The following is a 24794-nucleotide window of genomic DNA, read 5'->3' as shown; positions in this document are numbered from 1 at the left end:
CAGATACTCTCTCATCTGCACAGAGACAAGCCAGTTAAACCTTTGGACAGCGCCCTCTTCTGGGTTGAGTTTGTAATGAGACCCAAAGTTGCTGCTCACCTCCGTACAGAGTCCTACAAACTGCCTTGGTACTCCTATTACTCAGTAGATGTTGCAGTTACATTGTTTGCAGTTGTTCTGATATTCACTCTGTCTATATTTTTAACAGTTCGATATCTGTGTGTCAAGTGCTGCAGCAGAAAAAGGAAAACGGAATGGCATTTGACGTTGATCACTTACAACTAATATTAAAACATTTGACTGTAATAAGAAAATCTTTAGTGGATTTTATATGATTAATGGAATCATATATACTGAATTATTCTACTGTCTATGCATGCTTTAAAATAAAAATTATGTTGTGAAACCCCCTATCCCACTGCCTTGAATAATGGTTTGATTATTCAGTCATTACAGTGACATTTGTATTTTTGACCACATGCTTCAAACAGAGATAAGTTTATTTAACTTTTCTCAAATGGATCTATGAGTCTAAAATCTAACTTGACTAACTTTTCCCTCATGAACTCTCATTCCCTCATGTGATCTGTCCTTCCCTCATTGCCCTCACTTTCAAGTTTACCATCCAGATTCTGATAGTAGGCAGTTAAATGAGCACTGAGCCAAAGTACTGTTTAATCAATCAGTATTTTGTTTTATAATAAGCAAGTGTTCAAAGACATAGTTATGGTGTTGAAGTAGTATCAATTATTTTCTGTAGATTTGATATCACTAGCAAATTTACATGCGAGTAAAAATATATATGTGCCATATAGATCATGTTACAAATAAACTTTGCACTTTGGACTTTCTGTGGGCTGCTCACTACATTTCAAATGATAACGTTTGATAAGGCGAAATGCTAAAGTTGTTTGCTCATTTTCAGGAGTAATATGCCAAGATAAAGATATCAGTGCCGAACAAAGAAGAAGCATATACCACCCAATATAATCGTAAGTAATCTACAGTTTATGGATTAAAACAACAGGCTTTTTTAACAAGTGTATTCATTCAAAATAAATGTGAAATTTCCATTATTTTAGGGATCATCTGTAGTTCATTTACAAGAATTCATTCGACATGTTTCAAATAGTTTCCCTTATAAAAAAGTATACTTCAAGTTTTTTTTTTATGAAGTATACATTTTATGAAGTATACTTAAGTAATGTTCAAGTATGTATTTAGGTATACTTTATGTAGTAAGTATACAATATCAATGTACTAGTAGTAAACTTGTAAGTATACTATTTCAATACGGTTTGGGACTAAATTGGCTGACTTTTTAGTATATAAAATGTAATACATTTAAGTGTACTATAAGTGTTACACTAGCAAACTTTAAGTGCACAACTAGTTCACAACAATGTTTCTCATTTGTACTGCATCTGTTCTACAAGTGAACTTATAAGAATACTAGTTTACTATTTTAATACTTGTAGTACTTTTTTTAATCTATGAAAGGACACTTTTAAGTATACTCTTAGTAAACTACTAGTTTAGTAGTTTTATACTGCAAGTATACTTGTTTGTTTTCTTTAGGTGAACATAAAATTATACTTAGTTTCCTATACATATTATTGTTGCACTTTAAGTTGCACTCTTTCCATTTTACAAAACATTTTATTCTAGCTTCATACATCCTTTATGAACACTTGAATGTGGGTAAGTAAAAAAAAAAAAAAAGGTTTTTGTCAAAGACTACATCCGGATGGGATTCGGAACAATGATCAAAACGTAAATGAAGTAGATTGAGTCCATCAACACCCCCACAGCTTTACAGTCATTAACCCTTCCTGGGTTGCCATTTCATTCAGTAACATTAGGGAGTTTTGATTTAAATGTTGTTGTTTTACATTTGCATAAGCAATCTTCCATCACTTGATTCTGCTTCTCATTCCCCTGTGTTTTGATCCGGAGATTCTGTACTCTTTCAGAAGATGCAGAATAGTGCCCCCTATTGAAAACATGGCTATCTGGAAAATTCAGTCAGTGGCGAAGAAAGAGTTAAGTAGATGTACACTAGCAGCGGACTAGCCTACACAACAATTTAGATGCTCAGAATTGACCCTTCGCAGGGAGCTTGTAGCATTGAGTATTGTGAGCACGTGTCACAATGGCGAGAGTGAACATCACGGGTGGTTGACGTCATGACCAGGAAAGGATAAAAGCACATCCGGGATGACCGGCGTTAGCTTTTGTGCCTCAGTAAGTGCTCTGTGTTCATACTGTCTGTGTTTTGGAGATTTATGTAAGGATTGTATTTAAGCTGGAACAGGTGGATTTGTATCCGCACTGGTGTGTCGGCAAGAACACATAAGACTCAGTTGAACCAGAGTTTGAAGTTTACTGAGGATTCAATTTGAATGGTAACAGTGAGTGGTCTGAAATATCAAATAATAAAAATAAATATTAGATATACAAATAAATCAATAACATTCACATATGCAATAATCCAGGTTACATTATTAAAGTTGTTGCAGTACTTAGTTTGTCCACAAGATGTCATTGAGAGCTCAGACATGGCATTAGATATGAAAGATGCCATTTTAACATGTCTTTTATAGGCAGTAATGGCAGATAAAGAAACTACACATAACGTAATATATACCAAATATAAGCAAATAACAATATAAATCACCATCCAGAGATATAACTCACACTATTATGGTACTTAAGCATTAATTATACATATCGTAAATGGTGAACTTTGGCGGTTGGGTGCTAACGCAGATTGCCGCAATGGAAAACCAATGAGCTTGTGATATATCAATAAAATGCACACATATGCTTTCAAACATCGAAAAGGTCACAGGAGATCAAGAAATAAACCAGCCCGGTCTCACCCCAAAACGTCACATACTGACGCGTCTTGACCATTCGGCAACATACGACGAAAAAGGTACCCTTTAACGTCCATATGAGACGCAGACATAAGCGCACCAGCAGCGCACCAGCAGCGCCCTCTAGCGGTACCCTACCGCATACCTAAACCCAACCATTCCCGAATCGTCACATATGGACGTTAAAGGGTACCCTTTTCGTCGTATGTTGCCGAATGGTCAAGACGCGTCAGTATGTGACGTTTTGGGGTGAGACTGTGTTAAATAAACAACTTACATTCTGGTCATTTAACTCGCTCACATAAGTCTACTACTAAAGGAAAGAGATATCAATTCTGCACAGGAGTATTCATGGTTCATCTCTTGCTGACTGCGAGCCACTGACTGGTGTCATTCTGTAAACAGCGCTCTGATTGGATGAATCCTTCTTAGCAGTGTGCCTTATTTATTGTTGTTTGTCATTATATAGTACATCTCAATATAAGAAAATAATGGCGAACAAACAATCATTTAAGTTGTGTGCTTCTCCCTGCCCTAGTTTCCTTACAGGTGGGAATACACACAAACTTTGAGGGGACTGACGGTGAGAAATGACGCTGCTGCCATGAGGCTTTTGAAACATTTTTAGGGGAAGTTGTCCCCGAATCTGAAAGACGCCGTTAGCGCCTCTGAATTTTCAGAGAGCACTCTGGCGAAACCCAGGCCTGCATGTGGGCTGAGTTGAAGACTGCCCCCAAGAACGAGATGCATTGGCTGGGTCAATGGGGCAGTGAGCTCTTGCTTAGATTGATCCTGAAACCCAGACTTACCAAGTGGCTGAGGAGCAAGTATCTATGCGTGTATAGCACCCTCTTTTGATTGGGCTAAGAGCAGAGAATTGTTGAGGTAATTCAGGATATGCACTCCCAACTGTCTCAGGGGGGAGAGGGCTGCATCCACACATTTTCGTAAAAGTGTATGGAGCTATGGACAGTCCAAATGGTAGGACTTTATATTGGGAAGCCGTTCCAGGTGTGTCAGCATAGGTCTTAGAAACAATTGAATTTCACTAGCATCACCTCCCCACCACAGTGTGGTGACCTCTCCAGCCTCTCGTCACTCAAGCGTGGCATGGGTCAGGCTTTTACAGCCGCGACTTCCTTGTTCCAAAGAAGGATAACGGCCTCAAGCCCATCCTCGATTTGAGATGTCTGAAACATGTCCTGATAAGACAGCCGTTCAGAATGTTAACTTTGAAACAAATCCTCTTGCAGGTCTGACCCAGGGATTGTTTTTAACAGTGAATCTGAAGGACGCATACTTTCATATCCAGATCACAAACCGTTCTTGAGATTCACGTTTGAGGGGGTGGCTTACTAAGCCTGGCTTCGAGTAGCAAGGGGCTGGCCGCCACACTGGGAGGAGGGACCAATGTTCATGGGAGTTGGTCTGGCCTTGGCGGTACTCTCGCTTAGTCGGCTAATCTATTTATTTCATTTGTATATTTTTTTCTATTGTATTTGTCCTATTGTTTGTAATTTTAGACTGTTGCTTCTTTAACAGTGAAACTGCTCTGAAAGAACAGATTAAGGGGTTGGATGTCCTTTTGTGTTTTTTTATTAACACCTTGAAAGTGGCACCCTTACAAAATGTTGCTCAGGTCCCCCAGAAGTCTAGGACCGGCACTTTGGGTGGCGCTTGAGCAGCACCAAACTGACCAAGTCTTTCCTGACGCACGCATTTCGATTCCGCTTATCGATTCCTGACTTTGGGATGATTCACATATCGCTTTTTTTTTGCGCGTGCAAATTCGTTATTTCAAATGTAGGCCTATGCCGCGGCGAAATGAAAATATCTCATCTTTTCAGAATGCCGCAAGCGCATGCAGGTCATGTGACAAAAAACAACCAACCTTTCCATGACAACATCAAAAGCTCAGCCGAACAGCTGATCAATATATTCATGTATTCAAATTACCCCCACCAATATATTCATGTATTTCTTACTTTAGTCGAAAATAAATTAAGGTTTTTGAGGAAAACAGTGAGTCACGCATTGAATCAATTTACAGGCCATCCAAGATGTATGTAGGTGACATTTTTCTTCAGTATAGCAGTTTTTTAGCCCAAACCGTAGTCCTCTGTGATTCATTTGTACACAGCATCTTAGTTTGGCACACTCACAGCAGCCGCAACAGGAAGTCATTAAAACGAAGCAAAAAAAGTGCTGCGTCAATTGCGTTATTTTTTTTTTTTTATGCGTTAAACATCTCAAATTAATCGCAAAGATGAACGCGTTAATTCCCCCAGCCCTTATATATATAATATATATTTTTATTTATTTATTTACTTATTTTGTCCTCGCATTTTTGTCTTGTGGTACCCTCTGTGACACACCTGATTGAAAGTCTCATTATGCAGCTCATTATGCATGTCATTGTCTTTTCAGTTGTGAATCACAGCATTATTCATGATCATTCACGCACCCACGCATATTGATTTTCCAAACAAGAGTGTCTTACAAAATTTAAATCAATGTTTTGTTTTAATATGAATGAGTAGGCAGGATGATTTTCAGATCATTTTGAAATAAAAACTCTAGGCGACAACATCCATTAGTCAAAAGTCGTGTGGACACATAGTTAGTTTTAGAGATGCACCGATTACAATTTTCTAGCCCGATTCCGATTTTTCATTGAGTTTGACCTGCCGATACCGATTTTAGCCTATTCCGATCAAATTTTTTCTTACCACTTTACAGCACACACCAATTTGGCTGATCATAGCTGGACAGGGCGGGTTTTTATTTCTCATCTCCATAAATATATCTCGTAGTAAGCTAATGCAAGCGATAGAAATCAATTAATCCTTTGCTGATACTTCCTCGTCATCATGAAGAGCACAGTTCATGGTTGCATAGCAACGACAGACATCTCAGGAGAGCAAGCGCTTGTGGAAAGAAGGAGAAAGTGTCACGGCCGTGCTTTCCACGCGTTTTTAGACGCCTTATGTGAACGGCCCCTAATTCATAATGAACTGAAAATCTATTTGGTTTAAAATCGTTTTTGTTTTGTTTAAAATGGAGATCACGATTACATGCATCAGACAACTACACAGAACTTGTTCCAGTCTATTTTTTTTTTTAAATACTCATTTGAATCACTAATTCAAACATGTTTCAAATTAATTCAGTCTCATTCATAAATACCTTGTTTAATTAATGGATGATTCACAGTTTTTTAATGAATCTCTTGAGTCTTCTTGAATAAATGATTAAATGAAAAAAAATTAACAGACGATTTTTGCCACCTAGCTGGAGTAATAATGTAATCAACACAATCTTTAAGAGACTCCTTTCACTTTAGCCATTTTATTGGTTATTGCTTAAAATTGGCAAGAATAAAAGGAAGAAATATTCTTCAAGTATTTGCTTTTTTTTTTTTTTTTTTTTTTTTTTTTGGAATCGGAAACTAGAATCGATAAGAACCGGATTCGATAAGCAGAATCGGAATTGAAACGGTTCCCAACCCTAGCCCGAAGGCAGATGTGGCCCTTCATGGCTTAGAGGGATGAACAGCCTTGGATTTTCATCCCAGGGCCTTGGAAGGGCAGAGTTATGGTGACTGCCCCCTACAGGGGGAAGCTTTTGCCGCCCCCACCAATATATTCATGTATTTCTTACTTTAGTCGAAAATAAATTAAGGTTTTTGAGGAAAACAGTGAGTCACGCATTGAATCAATTTACAGGCCATCCAAGATGTATGTAGGTGACATTTTTCTTCAGTATAGCAGTTTTTTAGCCCAAACCGTAGTCCTCTGTGATTCATTTGTACACAGCATCTTAGTTTGGCACACTCACAGCAGCCGCAACAGGAAGTCATTAAAACGAAGCAAAAAAAGTGCTGCGTCAATTGCGTTATTTTTTTTTTTTTATGCGTTAAACATCTCAAATTAATCGCAAAGATGAACGCGTTAATTCCCCCAGCCCTTATATATATAATATATATTTTTATTTATTTATTTACTTATTTTGTCCTCGCATTTTTGTCTTGTGGTACCCTCTGTGACACACCTGATTGAAAGTCTCATTATGCAGCTCATTATGCATGTCATTGTCTTTTCAGTTGTGAATCACAGCATTATTCATGATCATTCACGCACCCACGCATATTGATTTTCCAAACAAGAGTGTCTTACAAAATTTAAATCAATGTTTTGTTTTAATATGAATGAGTAGGCAGGATGATTTTCAGATCATTTTGAAATAAAAACTCTAGGCGACAACATCCATTAGTCAAAAGTCGTGTGGACACATAGTTAGTTTTAGAGATGCACCGATTACAATTTTCTAGCCCGATTCCGATTTTTCATTGAGTTTGACCTGCCGATACCGATTTTAGCCTATTCCGATCAAATTTTTTCTTACCACTTTACAGCACACACCAATTTATTTTCTATCTTTTCTTTAACCCTTTCACGGGTAAGTTTCAAATATTTTAACCGACCCCTCAGAGTGAGTTTTTTTTTCAAGGCGACCGTTATTTTAGAACATTCCCTTTAATGTTTTTATTTTTTATTTTATTTAACCTTTATTTAACCAGGTAAGCACATTGAGAACACATTCTCATTTGCAATGGCGACCTGGCCAAGATAAAAGCGTTGAGGTACAAACAATACATGTATTTACAAGACAAGGTTGTACTCAATAAATAAGAATGCAGTATACAGGTCAGCAGATCAAACATTAAAATTAAAGGTGTCAATGCAATTAATGGCAAAGAGTGGATCCGATTAGCACGTACAATGATCAGAGAAATGATTTGTCAATAATAATTTAAAAGTGGTTAACGGAACAATGGACTTAAGCCTCAAAGATCTTTGAAGTGTATTCCAATCATTAGCAGCGGAGAACTGAAAGGAAAGGCGGCCAAAGGAAGTACGTGCTTTAGTAACAATCAGAATAATGTACCTGCTTGATCGAAGGTTCATAGAAATTAGTTGATACCAATGTTTTTGACGCCAGGTATGTAATGAAGGCCAGCCGATTAGGGGTTTATAATGTTTGCATGGCGACGCATCGCGCGATACACTGCAGCCAAAATAACACTGGTATTACAGATGTCTCTTTTATTTCCTTTTTTATTCAAAATATTCACAAACTTACTTACCATGTCATCAACTATCTGATATTCCGATTCTCAAATAAAGTGAGTGATTTGTTATAAATAATCTTGATCTATAACGTGAGATGGGCACCGCCATTGTCCTGTCAGTCGAAATTACAGCACGTGAATTCATCAGTTTCTCCCGAAAAAGATTCAAGTGTGGCCGGTGAACTGTGAGAAGAATATAAACTTTATAATTACTTCCACTATGTTTGTCTGATAGGAATAACACACATCGGCAAATTATATTTGAATAGATTGTTATTGATGCTTCCACAGACACCAGTGTGTATTTTACAAACTCCACATGTATTGTTTTACTCGTGCTTATGTGTATATAAATGTCTGAAACCTATTATAAACATTATGCGGTTGAAAACACTGCAGAGTTGTGATATATGATAGCGCTGAACGCGTCCGACTCTGGCTCAGCACCAGCCAACGCGCGAAAGCACAGTTTGAATCTGGCAGTTATGCGACGTCACTGAACATTCTAAATCCCATGTGGCACCAGTGGTGGACAAAGTACACATATGTACTTGAGTTAAAGTAAAGATACTCAAGGTAAAATATTACTCAAGTAAAAGTAGAAGTGCTGCCTTTAAACATTCACTTGAGTAAAAGTACAAAAGTATTTGCCTTCAAATGTACTTAAGTACCCAAGTACTATGATTTTTTTTATGGCTATAATGTCCTATTATAATTTTTGTCACAAGACTCTTGCTTAACAATGTCACTCTTGGCACACCAATCTATTAATAAAATGACATTAATTAGTCATATATATATATATATATATATATATATATATATATATATATATAATGACTAATTATATGTCATTTTATTAATGACATTAAAGGAAATTATATAAAGGAAATATATATATATATGACTAATTAATGTCATTTTATTAATAGATTGGTGTGCCAATATATATATATTTGAATTGAAAATATTTTTTGTGCATTTAATTTTGGAGTGAAGGGGACTGTCCCATAAGGTTTAATACATTTACAGTATTTACTGTATATTTTTCTCGAGCGTCTATGGTCATAATTATTAACATCCTAATGTTATGATACAGTCACATAAACCTGCACAACGCCATTAAACACACACACACACACACACACAGACACACATATATATATTCTACGTTATGGAAGCAGCCAATTTCCCTCCAAAATTAAACACAAAAACGTATTAATGCAGTGTTTCTGCTACTCCCCAGAAAAAAAAATGCTATTATAGGCCTATATGCAAGTAATTTAAGTGTCAACGTAACGCAATGTACATTATGCGTCAATATTGACCGATATTTGCTGCAATAATAGCTGCTGCTCTCTGCCCCGCTTAAAATCATTGGCAACGCGATTTGTTTGGAACTATTGAGAGCTACACGAATCACTGCGCGGCGGCGAGATCACTGTGTCGCAAATGTATGGTCGCAATCTGGTTCGCGCTTAGTAGATACCGCCAAGGCAAGTTCAAATCAAAACGCGCGCTGTATTGTGATTGTTGGCTCGTTTTTATCCACTATATAAAAAGAAACGACTGATTTTGAAAATGTAGTAGAGTAAACAGTGAGATATTTGACTTTGAAATGTAGTGGAGTTAAAGTAAAAGTCTTCCCAAATTTAAATACTTCAGTAAAGTACAGATACGCAAAAAAACTACTTAAGTACAGTAACGAATTACATTTACTTCGTTACTGTCCACCACTGTGTGGCACCGTACTCTCAGGGGCACAGAAATAAAAATCACATATATGGGACCGTACCACTCAAAAGGTTAATCATGCGGCGCCAGAGAGCATTTGACCGGCATATGTCAGACTGACTGGCCGGTCGCCGGTCATGGCCGATCACGTGAAAATAGGCCAATTCCGGTCACCAGCCGATCAATGTGTGTTTTGTGAGAGATGGAGATGGAGTTTATTAAATGAGCTGCTGAGACATGCTACACTCATTTAAATGATAACAGTGCAACACTTTGAAACACAAAGCGCGTTAGACTTTATATGCGTTCCCAAATGTACGTTATTGGAAACCCAAACAAACAGCACATGGAGAAACTGAGTTCGTGTGGAGCAGCATTTACTGTGAACTGAGCTGCTCTGTCACACTGGAAGAAATGCGTAACCTGCAAGCATCTAAATAAAGTGTCATGTTTCACTCTGAAACCCGCAGTGGATTTATTTATTTGACTGAATATAAAATTCAACCCGCTTAAGTGGCTAGTGCCATTGTTGAAATCCACCCGCATTTAGCGGGTTGACTGGGGCTAGGTGTGTTCGACTTGAAGCGGTGTTGCGGAGACCAATTGGTGTATGACATCACAGTGCTGTGAGAGCGATTCGAAAACATATGGAGCCATTTGCACTCTAATCGCTCTCACGGTACTTTGGTGTTATACACTGATTGGTCGAACGCACCTAATGGACACGATTTTGTCCATTGGGAATTGATTTGATTGTTGGACCGTCATCATTTGCTATTGCTGTGATCTTATGTGAGTGAGGTTGTCTCTCTTCACACCAAAAACACGTCATCAGAAAAGAGATGTCACTGGAAGAGTTAGGGAAAGTTATTTTGATAAGATTAGGAGGGCACATGAATTTTAATAATCTTATGCGCACAGATAAATTATTCATAATAAATAGTCTACTGCGATATCCCATAAAAAAAATAAGAATTGTTCATTTTGATTCCATGGTGACTAACATCACCCATGTGAGAAATACAGTTTGTTGTCCAGTACAGGAGATGGCGGCAGTCTCCTAAAGAGTTTTCATCAAACCAGTTCAGTGGGAACTCTGCCCTGCTGCAGATTCTTAAAATTGTATTGGTCATGTCAATCACATTAATGATTGCCTACACCAAACACTGATCCCTAAGCCTATCCATCACTGTAACCCTAACCAATAAAATTAGCTGCAGGGTGGGATTTCTGGTGAAGTGGTTTGGGAACAAAATCACGCTACACAGACAGCAGATAAACATAAAGATAAGGGTTTTTTTTTAAACATGAGAGAGAGCGTTTACATGTGTATGTATACAAAGTTATGGCATAAAACTCTAGGGCCCTGTCCCAAATGGCACACTTCATATGCCCTTTCGGTCTTGTGGACTTGGCTGCCGCGTGTCCGTGAGACCGTAGGGTGTCCCATTTGTCATTTTAATGGATAAATGGATGTAATTGACCAGTTAAAGGATTAGTTCCCCCAAATATTATTTCATTAATTACTCACCCTCTTGTCGTTTCAAATCCTTAAGGCTTTCGTTTATCTTCGGAATACAAATGAAGATCTTTTTTAAGAAAAGAGCTGAGGGCTTTATATACTGTACCTCCATAGACAGCTATGCAACTGACACTTTGATGCTTCAAAAAGTTCATAAAGTAATCATAAAACTAATCCATGTAAATTGAGTAGTCTAAAATTTTCTAAAGAAACTCAATCACTTCATATGATAAACAGATAAGTATTTTATTCACATATAAACATTCATCTCATCAGCTCACACATCATATTGTGGTAAATGAAAGCTCAAGCATGTTTGTTTGACGTGCAAGAACCAATGAGGTTCATTCTTGTGTCCTACGCAGAACGCTTGAGCTTCCGCAAGAAGTTTGTTCTATCTGTTCATCATATAAAGTGATCAAGTCTCTTCAGAAAATCTGGACCAGACTGCTTAATTCAAATGGATTAGTTTTGTGATCTCTTTATGAACTTTTTGAAGTGTCAAATGCGTAGCTGTCTTTGGAGGGATAGAACGCTCTCAGATAAAAATAAAAAAAGATCTTCATTTGTGTTCTGAAGAAGAAAAAAATTCTTATGGGTTTGCAACGACATGAGGGTGAGTGATTAATAACATAATTTTCATTTTTTGTTGAGCTATCCCATAAACTGTTGAATTTTTGTATCCAGGAGCTCAAAGGTATTCAGAAAGTGAAATGCTTAGAATTGATGTAAACCAGTGCTTTAGTGGAGACGACAGATCACGTTGTCACAATGAAAAAAAGAGAGAACATTTTAATTATCCATTGATGAAGTTAAAAAATAAGTTTTATTTATATATTTAATTGTGAGTGTTAAATTGATGAACCAAGAGCCAGCTATCCTGATATATTTGGTTCCACAAGAGAAGGCTTCATGAAAATATTGTTTCATGAACAATTATTCGTGAGATAACAGGCATTAGTGGCAAGCAGGGCGGGCCGAGAGCCATGAGAGAACTGTCGGTGGTGTGATTGATAATAAGCATAACCTGCGTGCCACACCAGCCTCGTATCACGGAGGAGCTATAGAAGCATAAAAGGAGGAACGACGACAGTGAATCCGCTGTGGGGAATCCGCGGTGCCATCCAGCATGCCTGAGTCTTCTGCCATAGACGCTCGAGGCTGTGGGCTGAAGTGAGTTGCCGGGGGGACGGGCAAACTTGCTGCTGGAGGAGTGTCGAGCCATCCACCGAGGGCTATCCAGCGCCACCGCCAGGCATCGCGGAGGAGTTCACCCAGCTGGTGGGGGACCATATGGCAGGAGGGGGGGTGTACTCGTGAGTACTCCCGGCCTGCGATGGGGGTATGTGGCGAGCAGAGAAGGGCCGAGAGCCGTAAGGTGGTTTGTCTCTCACTGAGGAGCTACGAAATAGCATAAAAGGAGGAGCGATGACAGTGAAGGACGAGAGAGGACCAGTTCTGGATTTACGTTGTGTTTTGTTTGTGAGTGCAGCAGTCGTCTGTGAGGGGCTGCTATCTTAACTTATGTTCCTTTCTCGTTCATTATGTTTTGTTGTTTGTTTTATATGGAATTAATAAAAGTGTGTGACACATTTGCCGTCTCCTACCCTTATCAACATACTTCGTTACAGAATTTAACTATAAATGTTATTGAAACTTTTCAAAAAGGTAAGGTTTCTTACTACTAACTACATATAGGGGCGGCAGTGGCTCAGTGGTTGATGTAGGTTGTCTACAAACTAGAAGGTTGGTGGTTCAATCCCCGGTTCCACCTGACCAAGTGTTGAGGTGTCCATGAGCAAGTCACCTAACCCCAGCTGCTCCCGACGAGCTGGATGGCGCCTTGCATGGCTGACACCACCGTCGGTGTATGAATGAGTGAGTGAATGGGTGAATGTGAGGCAAAATGTAAAGCGCTTTGGTAGCCATTGGGTCTGTGAAAGCGCTATATAAATGCAGTCCATTTACCATTTTACATCTCTTCTTAACTACATCTGTTCACATTTGCAGAAGAATTCAGTTTGTTTAAAAGTAACCATCTGAATTATGTTGCCTGGTTTGCCTGAAAAGGCATTTAGATAACGGGGTGACACAAATAAACCAGGCTACTACTCTACATCTATTTCATTTCTTTATTTTGTTATTTCAGTACAGTGTCAGCAACATTATTATTAACAGAAGTAACTACACAAATAATATTATCCAAAATTATTTTATCCAATGATTTTATCATTTACAGGTAAGATGACACCATTTTCTAAGAACATGGTTTCTGTCTCTCTCTGGATAACAGTCGTAATTCTTTTTGGTTCTCTCTGTGATGGTGGCAAAATCTTGGTGGTGCCTGTGGAGGGAAGTCACTGGGTGAACATGGACATCCTCATCAAGGCTTTACATGGTCAAGGGCACAGCATTGATGTAATACGCACCTATTATAGCTGGTTCGTAAAGGAGAATTCAACTTATTACAACTCTATAACCATACCAAACACCAAAGGAATGGATGAAGAATTTATAGAAGACATGCTGTCCAAACTAATCGACCATGAAAAAGGAAAAAGGTACTGGCTGAGCGCTGTACGGCTGAGTTTGGATATGGTTAGTAACATGTTTAAAGTGCATAAAATGATATGCCAGCTTATAACAAACATGTTTGACAGTGAGGAAATTATGAAGGCACTGCATGAAAAACTGTATGATCTGATGCTTACGGATCCGGCATGGGGTGCAGGCATTCTCCTGGCTCATGAACTCAAGTTACCCATGGTATATAATGTGAGATGGACCACTACTGGTGAGGGACACTTTGACGTCGCTCCCTCACCAATGTCTTACATCCCTGTCACAGGATCTGGAAACACTGGCAAAATGAACTTCTTCCAACGAGTAAAAAATGTTTTCTACTATTTCCTAATGGCCTTTCAGTTCAGCTATTTTAATTTGCCACAGTACCAAGCACTTTGTGACAAATATTTCCATCCACCTGTACGTTTTTATGAACTTCTCCAGGGGGCTGATATATGGCTTATGAGGGTTGATTTTGTTTTTGAATTTCCACGTCCAACAATGCCTAATATCATCTACATTGGCGGCTTCCAATGCAAACCAGCGAAGGCCCTACCACATGATCTGGAAGACTTCATGCAAAGTTCTGGAGAGCATGGAGTCATCATCATGTCTTTAGGGTCGTTCATCAGTGCCCTACCAGATGATTTAACAGAAGAAATAGCTACTGCTTTTGCTCGTCTCCCGCAAAAGGTAATTTGGAGATACACTGGAAAGAGACCATCTACTTTGGGGAACAACACATTACTGGTTAACTGGATGCCACAGAACGATCTTCTAGGGCATCCAAAGACTAAAGTTTTTGTTGCACATGGCGGAACCAATGGTGTTCAAGAAGCTTTGTACCATGGTATTCCAGTGGTTGGAATTCCATTCTTTTTTGACCAGTATGACAATCTTCTTCGGTTGCAAGAAAGGGGAGCAGGCAAGATCGTTTCCATCGCAACTTTAGATAAAAACACACTGCATGCAGCCATACAGGAAGTAATCAATGAACCATCTTACAGACTGAGTATGAAGAGACTCTCTCATCTGCACAGAGACAAGCCAGTTAAACCTTTGGACAGCGCCCTCTTCTGGATTGAGTTTGTAATGAGATACAAAGGTGCTGCTCACCTCCGTACAGAGTCCTACAAACTGCCTTGGTACTCCTATTACTCAGTAGATGTTGCAGTTACATTGTTTGTAGTTGTTCTGATATTCACTGTCTTCATATTTTTAACCATTAAATTTGTCTGTGGCAAGTGTTGCAGCAGAAAAAGGAAAACTGAGTGACATATTTGCATATTAAAGGGTCATGAAACCATAAACCAAATTTATGGAACCGTGAAATCGAAAAGAAATTAAGGTTTTTTAAAGAAAACAATTCTCCATATAATGTACTTCACTGGCGACCAAACGGTTCAAGGTCTAAATGACAGTGTCAGTGCCGCTTCAAAGGGCTTTAAACGATACCAGACGATGAATAAGGGTCTTATCTAGCGAAACGATCGGTCATTTCAAAAATAAATTAAGTTTCAGTTTTATAAGCACAAATGCTCGTCTTGCTGTGTTCTGTGATGCGCGTTCGTGGCGTCACGTAATACGCAATTACGTCGAAAAGGTCAGGCTTCACCGAGTCAGTGTTTACTAATGTGCGGAAGGAGGACCATATACACATGTCAAATGTCTTTGTGTCAGTTTATCGTTTAAAATGCCCATTGCGTGTGCGTATCCTGGGTGTTGTAATATTAAAAAGCCTAAAAGAGAATTTTCGTCAGGATAGAAATGTTTTACTTTTCATAGAAGCGTGACCTTTTCAACGTAATTGCGTATTACGTGACGTCACGAACGCGCATCACAGAACAGAGCAAGGCAAGCGTTTGTGCTTATAAAACTTAAACCTTTTTATTTATTTTTGAAATGACCGAGCGTTTCGCTAGATAAGACCCTTATTCATCGTCTGGTATCGTTTAAAGCCTGTTGAAGCGGCACTGACACTGTCATTTGAACCTTGAACCGTTTGGTCGCCAGTGAAGTACATTATATGGAGAAATGTTTTCATCAAAAACCTTAATTTCTATTCAACTGAAGAAAGAAAGACATTGACATCTTGGATGACATCGGGGTGAGTAAATTATCAGCAAAAGTTTTTTAAAGAGTGAACTAATCCTTTAATGCATCAAAAATGAGGGGTTTGCTTTGTAAGAGATTCTGCATTGCATAAGTTCTCTTCAATTGATCCTGAGTCTTTGACACAAACATGATTCATCAATGCTGTGAGTGTAACCGGTATTTACGGCCCTTTAACCGATCAAAAAGCTTATAAAAACGCTGCAAAATAAGCATCAAAAGTTATCAAAGATGCAGCAGCGTGTTCATATATATCTTCTATGCAGAGAACAAATGTGAATGGCTGTGCATTATTTGTGCATTAAATTACAGCTGTCAAAGGATATGTATGTATTTGTGTAATTTATGGTGAGCTTACAAAACCTTGTGTGTATTGTGTTGCATGTTATGGTAATTTGGAGTGTGCACTTGTGGGAAGATTTGATGCTTTTAATGAGATTGAAATAAAACTGTCTGAATGAGAAGCCGTTGCTTTGTTGTCTGTCTCTCCTTCACTTCACCGCTCAACCATGCCAACCAAAGACTTTCGCCATTATCCCTTTATGGGAATGGGTATCTTGACGTTGCGGAGCGTCTGACACAAGGCCTACACTCGTATGCATTGTGGAACCTGTGCTAGGCTGGGTGTCCATATCTATGTAGAGGTCCCTGCAGCGACCCCATAAGTGTATTCCTCCATGATCAGCTCCTCTGCGGACGAGCCTGTGTCTTTCCCTCAACAAAGTCCGCTCTGTCGTCTCTGCTTGTGTTCTGTCCCCCCTAGAATTAGGCTGGAACCACCCCAGAGACTGCCATATGTTGCACTACCCTGCTTGGCTAGTCCATATGTATAACCGCCACAGTTCCTCCCTCCAGGGATGTGGCTTCTGCAGCGCCCCCTTCTCCAACGGCACGCTTTCCCAGCGTTATCCAATAGTTGGAGTTCGAGTCACAAATCCGGCTTGTTTTTAATATGGAGATATATAGGCTCAAACATAAATATATATATATCATATATATATGTCCATTTTGCCGATTTTGAGATTTTTCGACGGATAGAATGTCCAGGTTCATTTCCGTATACATTATGCTTCACATATCTAAATGACCAATGAAAGGTTGTGAAATCATGTCATCTGACTTTCACGTATATCCATTTGGTGTCAAAGCTGTCAATCACGCAGCGTATCTCCCACGCTGTGGCATCTCGCTGTGCCGGTCTCGTGAAGTTTCATCTTAAACCGGTGATTTATAGGTGAGTTATAGGCTAATGATAATAAATGTGTCTGAAAAAATAACGAGGCATTTTAATTGTTTATTAATAAACGGTTATTTTCTAAATCAATCTCGGCTAAAAACATATCTCCATCTCCGCTGTTAAGTGGATGCGCCTTTAGAGAGAAATGCCCCTCCAAACGGATTACATAATCAGAAGGTATTAGCTTGCCTTTCGATTCGAATTTGTTCGTTTTAAAGTGGACATTTCAAACTTTAGCCTATATATTTTGTTTCAGTTCTCGTACTTCAGTTCACGGAGATCATGAAAGCGAGCCTGATTGTTTTATTTTATTTTACAAAAGCACAAAGTTTTCTTGTTCTTGTGAGTTTACACACATAAAAGTAGTTGCGAATAATGCATTATTATTTTCTGTATGACCAGAAATTATAGAGTATTTTAAGTTGTTTCCACTTGGAAAATGCAAGTGTTCATAGGCGTCGATTTTGGTGGGGACGCCTACCCACCAGATTTCGTCATGAGTCATTTTGTACCCACCACCTTTTAGGGTTGCTAGTAGGGCTGTAACGATACACCAAACCCACGATTCAGTTCGTATCATGATTTTTTGGGGGATATGCAGTGGTGACCCATTCATGTAACATGTAAGGGTGGCGCTGCCAATAAAGCACCTAAAAGCTGTCACAAAGAACCGGCAAAAGTAATAATTACAATGATTTGTTCTGTTTAAAAGTATGATTTCAAGCGTTCTGTAATATATATATTTATCAGGTCTGTGAGGCAAGTAGGCTATGCAGAGTTTCTTTCGGTTTATTTATGAGACGAGCTCCAGTTCGCCAGGGCGCCCGTGTCGTGATGCTGAACTAAATACCAGGATCGGTCGTGCCTCAACAACCTTTGGGCGGCTTCAGTCTCGCGTCTGGAACAACAGCCACCTTTCTCTCAAAGTAAAGGTGCGCGTATATGAGTCCTGTGTTCTATCCGTTCTGCTATATGGAAGCGAAACGTGGCCTACATACCGGCGGCAGGAGCATAAGCTTAATGCTTTTCATTTCCGCTGCCTACGACAGATCCTTGGCCTGTCATGGCAGGATCGGGTTCCGAACACCACCGTGCTGAAGCTCACTAACAGCAGTGACATGTACACAGCGTTACGGAAGAGGCGTCTCAGATGGATCGGCCATGTACGTCGTATGCCAGATGAACGTCTCCCAAAGTCCATCTTCCATGGGGAGTTAGCTGTGGGACACCGCCCTCGTGGCCGACCCAAGCTCCGCTTTAAGGATGTCGTCAAGCGGGACATGAATGTCTTTAACATCAACCCTGACCGATGGCATCACGTTGCGGAAGACCGGGCAGCTTGGCGGTCTGCGCTGACAGAGGGCACGACTCTGTCCTGCCATGCTTACACCAGCTTTTGCACAGAAAGACGGCATGTTAGACACCGTTCAGATCGGCGCTTGCGCTGAAAAAGGCCTTGATGATTTACTTATTATTTATTAAATCCAGGCAATTGGTTGATGATTCAATTAATACAAAACGAAATTCACTTTAAAGAAAGGCTTTGTGCTTTCTGTTTGAGGTGAAAGTTTTAAAGGATCTTTTATGGCGCTTTTCCACTGCATGGTACGGTACGGTTTGGTACGGCACGGCACGCTTTGGCGCTTTTCCACTGCATGGTACGGTACGGCTCGGTTTGGTACGGCTCACTTATGGCGCATTTCCACTGCATGGTACGGTACGGTACGGCTCGCTTCGGATCGCTTTAAATGGTACCACCTCTGTTGAGGTTCCAAGCGTACCGTACCGATACTATAATGTGACGTGAAAACACTGCAGATCACTGATTGGTCAGACAGAATCGTCACTTCAGCGTCATTGTATTTGCGACACGAGACACTAAACCCGCTAGATTTAAATAGCCAGACAACAGCCAACGCGGTAGCACCTGTTTTTAGAGTATTTACTTGACAAAAAAAAGTTTTAAAAAAAATCAAACAAGAAATGGCTGAATCGTGTTCAGTGGACGAGGTGCAGACGTTCCTCTCGTTGGTTGCTGAGGAGCGGAAGTAACGTTAGCACAGCTCTTAGCCGCACACGGCTACCACCGGACCTACAACTATTAACGATCAGTCCCACCCACTTTGAAGCGGTACTAACAGCAGTGGAAAAGCAACCGAGCTAAAGCGAACCGAACCGTGTCGTACCGAGTCGAGTCGTACCACGCAGTGGAAAAGTGAAGCGAGCCGAACTGTTCCGCGCCGAGTCGAGCCGTACCATGCAGTGGAAAAGCGCCATTAGTTCCGATTTCAGAGCGGTCACGTCCGTAACATTGTTTTTTCCTCATAAATGCGAACACGAAAAAGAAGCTCGTGGAGCTCGTTTTATTTTTTCTCACGTTTATATTAATTTCTGCTTAAATACTGTGTATGGAGTGTATGGAGGAATATAGCCTGTTCCGCGCTCAAGCGCATGCATAAATCTTGCCGCAAAGCACCGGCAAAAGCAGGCTAGTGATAATATGTCTGAAAAAATAATTAGGTATTTTTATGTTTATTAATAAAATATATATTTCTAAATCACTGTCGGCTGCAAACATATCTATATACATCTCCACTGTAAAGTGGATGCGCCTTTAGAGAGAAATGCACCTTATATGGATTACAGCCTAATCAGCCGGTATTTGCTTTCGATTCAAATTTTTTAGTTTAAAAGTGAACATTTCGAGCTTTATATAGAAATATTCATCATGTTTTTGAGGCTATACACTGTTTTTCAGTTTATTTTTGAGACGCGCTCCAGTTCACGCCACGGAGACCATTATAGCACGCCCTGTTTGTTTTATTTTATTTTACAAAAGCACAACGTTTTCTTGTTATTGTGAGTTTACCCAAATAAAAGTACTTGCGACTGATGCATTATTCTTTTCTGTATGACCAGAAAAGATTGAGTATTTTAAGTTGTTTCCACTGTTGATCTTGTTTATTTGTAATCTTAGCCCTGTATTATTATTATTGTCTAAACCGTATTATGAATGACATTTGACGAATTGGCTTGTTCAATTTGCTTTCAAATTGTTTTTTGGATAAAAGCGTCTTCTAAATATGTAGCCTAATAAATGTTAAAATAATGAGGATAATTATTATTATTATTTGCGTACACGGACCCCAAAAGTCAGGTGACTGTAAATGTGCAAAAACTGTTTCCATTGCAGTTTTGCAAAATATTCACTTTCTGGCAGGTGAAATACTGCATTATAATGGTTGTATTGGCATTCTAAAGGTATTTTAAGAGGTAAAAAGTAGACATTTAATAAACTGAGCGTATTTAATAAACTGAGACGTAGGCTATTTAATAAACTGAGCGTAGCCTAGTCATCTGTCAATATGAAACGCGACTTAATAAAAGTTTTTTTAGACAATTCTGACCTACCCTACCTTTAAATACGTCGTCAAAAAAAATTATACGAGCGATATCTGCCGTGTTACTCTGTCCTGTTTAGAGCTTAGATTCTCTGCCCGAGCCCGATATTTCCCGCCGCTATCCTCGGGCCGGCCCCGTGATCTAGAGAAGTGCGGCGCGGGACTAGATTTGATGGCTGAGTGCGAGCGCAGGCAGTAGCCTAATGCACTCATTCTGTGTGTGCAGGCTGTGGGAGAATAAAACGATGAAATAGAAATATCTATGAATAAAACATATAAAAACTAATAAATTGTTATTCATCTGTTGCAGAAAAGCAACAAGAACAACTAAAACAAAATAGAAACGATTTACAGGTCAGAGTTTCTATTTGTAACATTTGCAGCGTTGAGCGATGTAGCCAATCACAGACATATGTGTTAATGTTATGATTTAAACCATACCTGTCAACACTCCCGTTTTCACCGGGACTCTCCCGTATTTCACACCCATCTCCCGCCCCCCTCCCGTTTTGTCCTTTCTCCCGTGAAACTCCCGTAATTTGTGTTCCCAAACGTTGTTATATGAATAATCACATCAATATATTATTCCAAGGTTGCCCAGTTGTCAGATCTTGTATGAAACCCATCCTACTCGCGCAATCAACACATCATACACATTTCAACCCATTTGTGAGCTCAACCTGGCAACCTACAACTCAGTTGCGCTGTTGACGTGCGCAGATCGACGCGGGAAGTTGAATAAAGCATCACTGGTAGAAATGGGAGGAGAAGATCGACTCCGTGGTAAATATTTCACGTAATTAACGCAGCATCCATTTTTTCTGTCATCCTTTGGCTGGCGTTACATTATATGATGCGCTTGTATTCTTGCAAATGCTTTTAAACCATTCACGCAAAGACAAATTGAGCGCCAAAATCGAGTTCTCTTTCGGCTTGAAGTTGACCGAACTAACACACAATTCTGCAAAAATGTCCGTTTTGTCGAGTATCCTCATAAGAGCAGACTGAGCACTCTTAAATTAGTTAAATAGTTTTAAATGAACATAAAGAAGAGTTGTGAGAGAATGATGCGCGTGTGAGATCCGCGTGCGTCTCTCTCTGTCAGCAGAGGCGGCTCTTAAAGACACAGTAGCCAAAAAAATCTTTCTGTCAGTAAAGTTAATCACAGAACAAAGGGAACAGAGAAAAACACTCACTGCTCTTGACAAAAGAACATTTGTAACTTTAATAATGATTCATCTATGTATAATTTAACATTTATGCAGTGCAAACTGTTTGATAACTGTATAAAATTTCTGTATATTTCCTACCTTTTAGACAAATATTTAAAATATACTGTCTTTGTTGTTTCTACATTAATTTGGAGAATAAATGTGAAATTATGACATTATAAAATATATAAAAAAAACAAGTTTTTTTTATCGTGAGTAATCACATAATTTTTTTTGTTTTTTGTTAACCAAGCAACATCCCCCCCCCCCCAATCCCCCCAATCCCCCCCCAATCCCCAATCCCCCACCCCCCGTTCAGATCTCCCGTATTTTAGTACCCAAATGTTGACAGGTATGATTTAAACCTGTGTTCCCCTGTCTTGTCCCATGTTTTGCAGTTCCCTGTCATGTTGATTAGTTTCCCCAGGTGTTCAGATTAGCCACGCCCCCTTGTGTCTGTATTTAAAGCCTGTGTCTTGTTTCAGTGTTTGTGGGTTCTTGACTTTGTAATGTTTTTTGTTCAGTTCCTGTTTCCGGTTCCCAAATCTAAGTCTGTCTGTCTGTCTAGTTTTGAGTTGAGCTAATAAAGCTGCTGCACGTGGATCCTGCTTCGTCCTATGATTCTATCTTCAGCGTTATAGAAGAACCTGCCAACAAATGGATCTAGCAGCAACTTTGGGGAGTCTCCAGCCAAGAACGCGGCCACGCCTGATTCTGGTTCCCAGGATGGCCACTGCCACGTCGCCTGAGAGTTTGCCTCTGGCCAAAATGGCCGCCGCCACGCCTGAGAGTTCGTCTACGGCAAAGATGGCCGCCTCCACGCTTCCTGAGCGGCCCTGTCCCAAATGGCGCACTTGATGTGGACTTTCGGTCTCGTGGACTTAAATTGCGCGTGCTCGCTGAGTCTACGAGTCCGTAGGCTGTCCCATTCATCACTTTAACGCTCTGAAGTGTGCTCAGCAGCGCCCCCTTTGTACCCTTGAAGCGGTCTTCCGCGAAGCCCGCATAGATGCAGGCTTCACGCACTTTAACTACCCAGGAATCCTTGCGAATTTGCGAAAGACCAATCAGACAACGAATGGGAGGAGCTTTCGCTCACGTTAACATGGATGAGAAAAAAATATTTAAGTGTAAATATCATTATGGTTTTTATGACCTATGTGTACATTTTACCAGTTATTACCTACAGTTTATACAAACATTATGGTCATCAACCAGTGGTTGATATCTCAAACATAAATATAATTATATATTTATATTTTATAAATAGCTTGCTGAATAATAGGCTACGATCGCATTATGATTCATTAAATAAATAGAACCGAATATCAGGGCTTTACTGAGCCATATGTAAATGTAGAAATATAATATTTAAACAACAACCGGACAGTCTTCCTATTTCCGGCGTGACGATCAAGTCTGTCCCAAAAATACCTCTCAATGCGCCCTCGTGCACTCGCGCCAAGGGCCCCATAGGTCTGCACTACATGACGTCACCAAAGTGTGGACTCTGAGGAAGTCCACAAGTCCGGAGTGTGCCATTTGGGACAGGGCCAGCCTCTTTCTGTTCCTGAGACCGTGTCTGTTCCTGAGTCTGAGCCTGTTCCTGAACCTGAGCTTCTTTATGGCATGCCTGCAAAGCCTGAAACGCTCCACGTCAGCCCTGAACCGCTCCACGAACCATCTGCTCCGCCCTGGCCTAATCATGTTGATTAGTTTCCCCAGGTGTTTCAGATTAGCCACACCCCCTTGTTATCTTGTTTAGATTGTTAGTCTCTGTATTTAAACCCTGTGTCTTGTTTCAGTGTTTGTGGGTTCTTGACTTCGTAATGTTGTTTGTTCTGTTCCTTTTTCCGGTTCCCAAATCTAAGTCTGTCTGTCTGTCTAGTTTTGAGTTGAGCTAATAAAGCTGCTGCACGTGGATCCTGCTTCGTCCTATGATTCTATCTTCAGCGTTATAGAAGAACCTGCCAACAAATGGATCTAGCAGCAACTTTGGGGAGTCTCCAGCCAAGAACGCGGCCACGCCTGATTCTGGTTCCCAGGATGGCCACTGCCACGTCGCCTGAGAGTTTGCCTCTGGCCAAAATGGCCGCCGCCACGCCTGAGAGTTCGTCTACGGCAAAGATGGCCGCCTCCACGCTTCCTGAGCGGCCCTGTCCCAAATGGCGCACTTGATGTGGACTTTCGGTCTCGTGGACTTAAATTGCGCGTGCTCGCTGAGTCTACGAGTCCGTAGGCTGTCCCATTCATCACTTTAACGCTCTGAAGTGTGCTCAGCAGCGCCCCCTTTGTACCCTTGAAGCGGTCTTCCGCGAAGCCCGCATAGATGCAGGCTTCACGCACTTTAACTACCCAGGAATCCTTGCGAATTTGCGAAAGACCAATCAGACAACGAATGGGAGGAGCTTTCGCTCACGTTAACATGGATGAGAAAAAAATATTTAAGTGTAAATATCATTATGGTTTTTATGACCTATGTGTACATTTTACCAGTTATTACCTACAGTTTATACAAACATTATGGTCATCAACCAGTGGTTGATATCTCAAACATAAATATAATTATATATTTATATTTTATAAATAGCTTGCTGAATAATAGGCTACGATCGCATTATGATTCATTAAATAAATAGAACCGAATATCAGGGCTTTACTGAGCCATATGTAAATGTAGAAATATAATATTTAAACAACAACCGGACAGTCTTCCTATTTCCGGCGTGACGATCAAGTCTGTCCCAAAAATACCTCTCAATGCGCCCTCGTGCACTCGCGCCAAGGGCCCCATAGGTCTGCACTACATGACGTCACCAAAGTGTGGACTCTGAGGAAGTCCACAAGTCCGGAGTGTGCCATTTGGGACAGGGCCAGCCTCTTTCTGTTCCTGAGACCGTGTCTGTTCCTGAGTCTGAGCCTGTTCCTGAACCTGAGCTTCTTTATGGCATGCCTGCAAAGCCTGAAACGCTCCACGTCAGCCCTGAACCGCTCCACGAACC

At 40.2% G+C, this 24794-nt stretch overlaps 3 protein-coding genes across 5 annotated transcripts in view; 2 read left to right on the top strand and 1 right to left on the bottom strand.

Annotated features, from left to right (window-relative positions):
* LOC307003355 (CLOCK-interacting pacemaker) overlaps positions 1–24794 on the bottom strand; it is a 350350-nt gene that overhangs the window by 163540 nt on the left and 162016 nt on the right. The window lies entirely within an intron of this gene.
* Positions 1–24794, top strand: part of LOC307003356 (UDP-glucuronosyltransferase 2A2-like) — a 47035-nt gene that overhangs the window by 4243 nt on the left and 17998 nt on the right. The window contains exon 2 of the mRNA XM_079621658.1: positions 926–992. The gene's annotated coding sequence lies outside the window, so the exon portion shown is untranslated. The remainder of the gene's footprint in view (positions 1–925; positions 993–24794) is intronic.
* Positions 922–15170, top strand: LOC307003357 (UDP-glucuronosyltransferase 2C1-like). Its single transcript, XM_079621659.1, has 2 exons — positions 922–992; positions 13506–15170. The coding sequence occupies exon 2, from the start codon at positions 13511–13513 to the stop codon at positions 15104–15106; it is 1596 nt and encodes a 531-aa protein (XP_079477785.1). The 5' UTR covers positions 922–992; positions 13506–13510; the 3' UTR covers positions 15107–15170.

This window comes from Phoxinus phoxinus (assembly GCF_949152265.1).
Source record: "Phoxinus phoxinus genome assembly, chromosome: 8".
In the NCBI taxonomy this organism is placed as follows: Eukaryota; Metazoa; Chordata; class Actinopteri; order Cypriniformes; family Leuciscidae; genus Phoxinus; species Phoxinus phoxinus.
This window is presented reverse-complemented; position numbering and strand designations above follow the sequence as displayed.

Coding starts and splice junctions, on each gene's coding strand:
- LOC307003357 (XM_079621659.1), top strand. CDS start 13,511: ATGACACCATTTTCTAAGAACATGGTTTCTGTCTCTCTCTGGATAACA.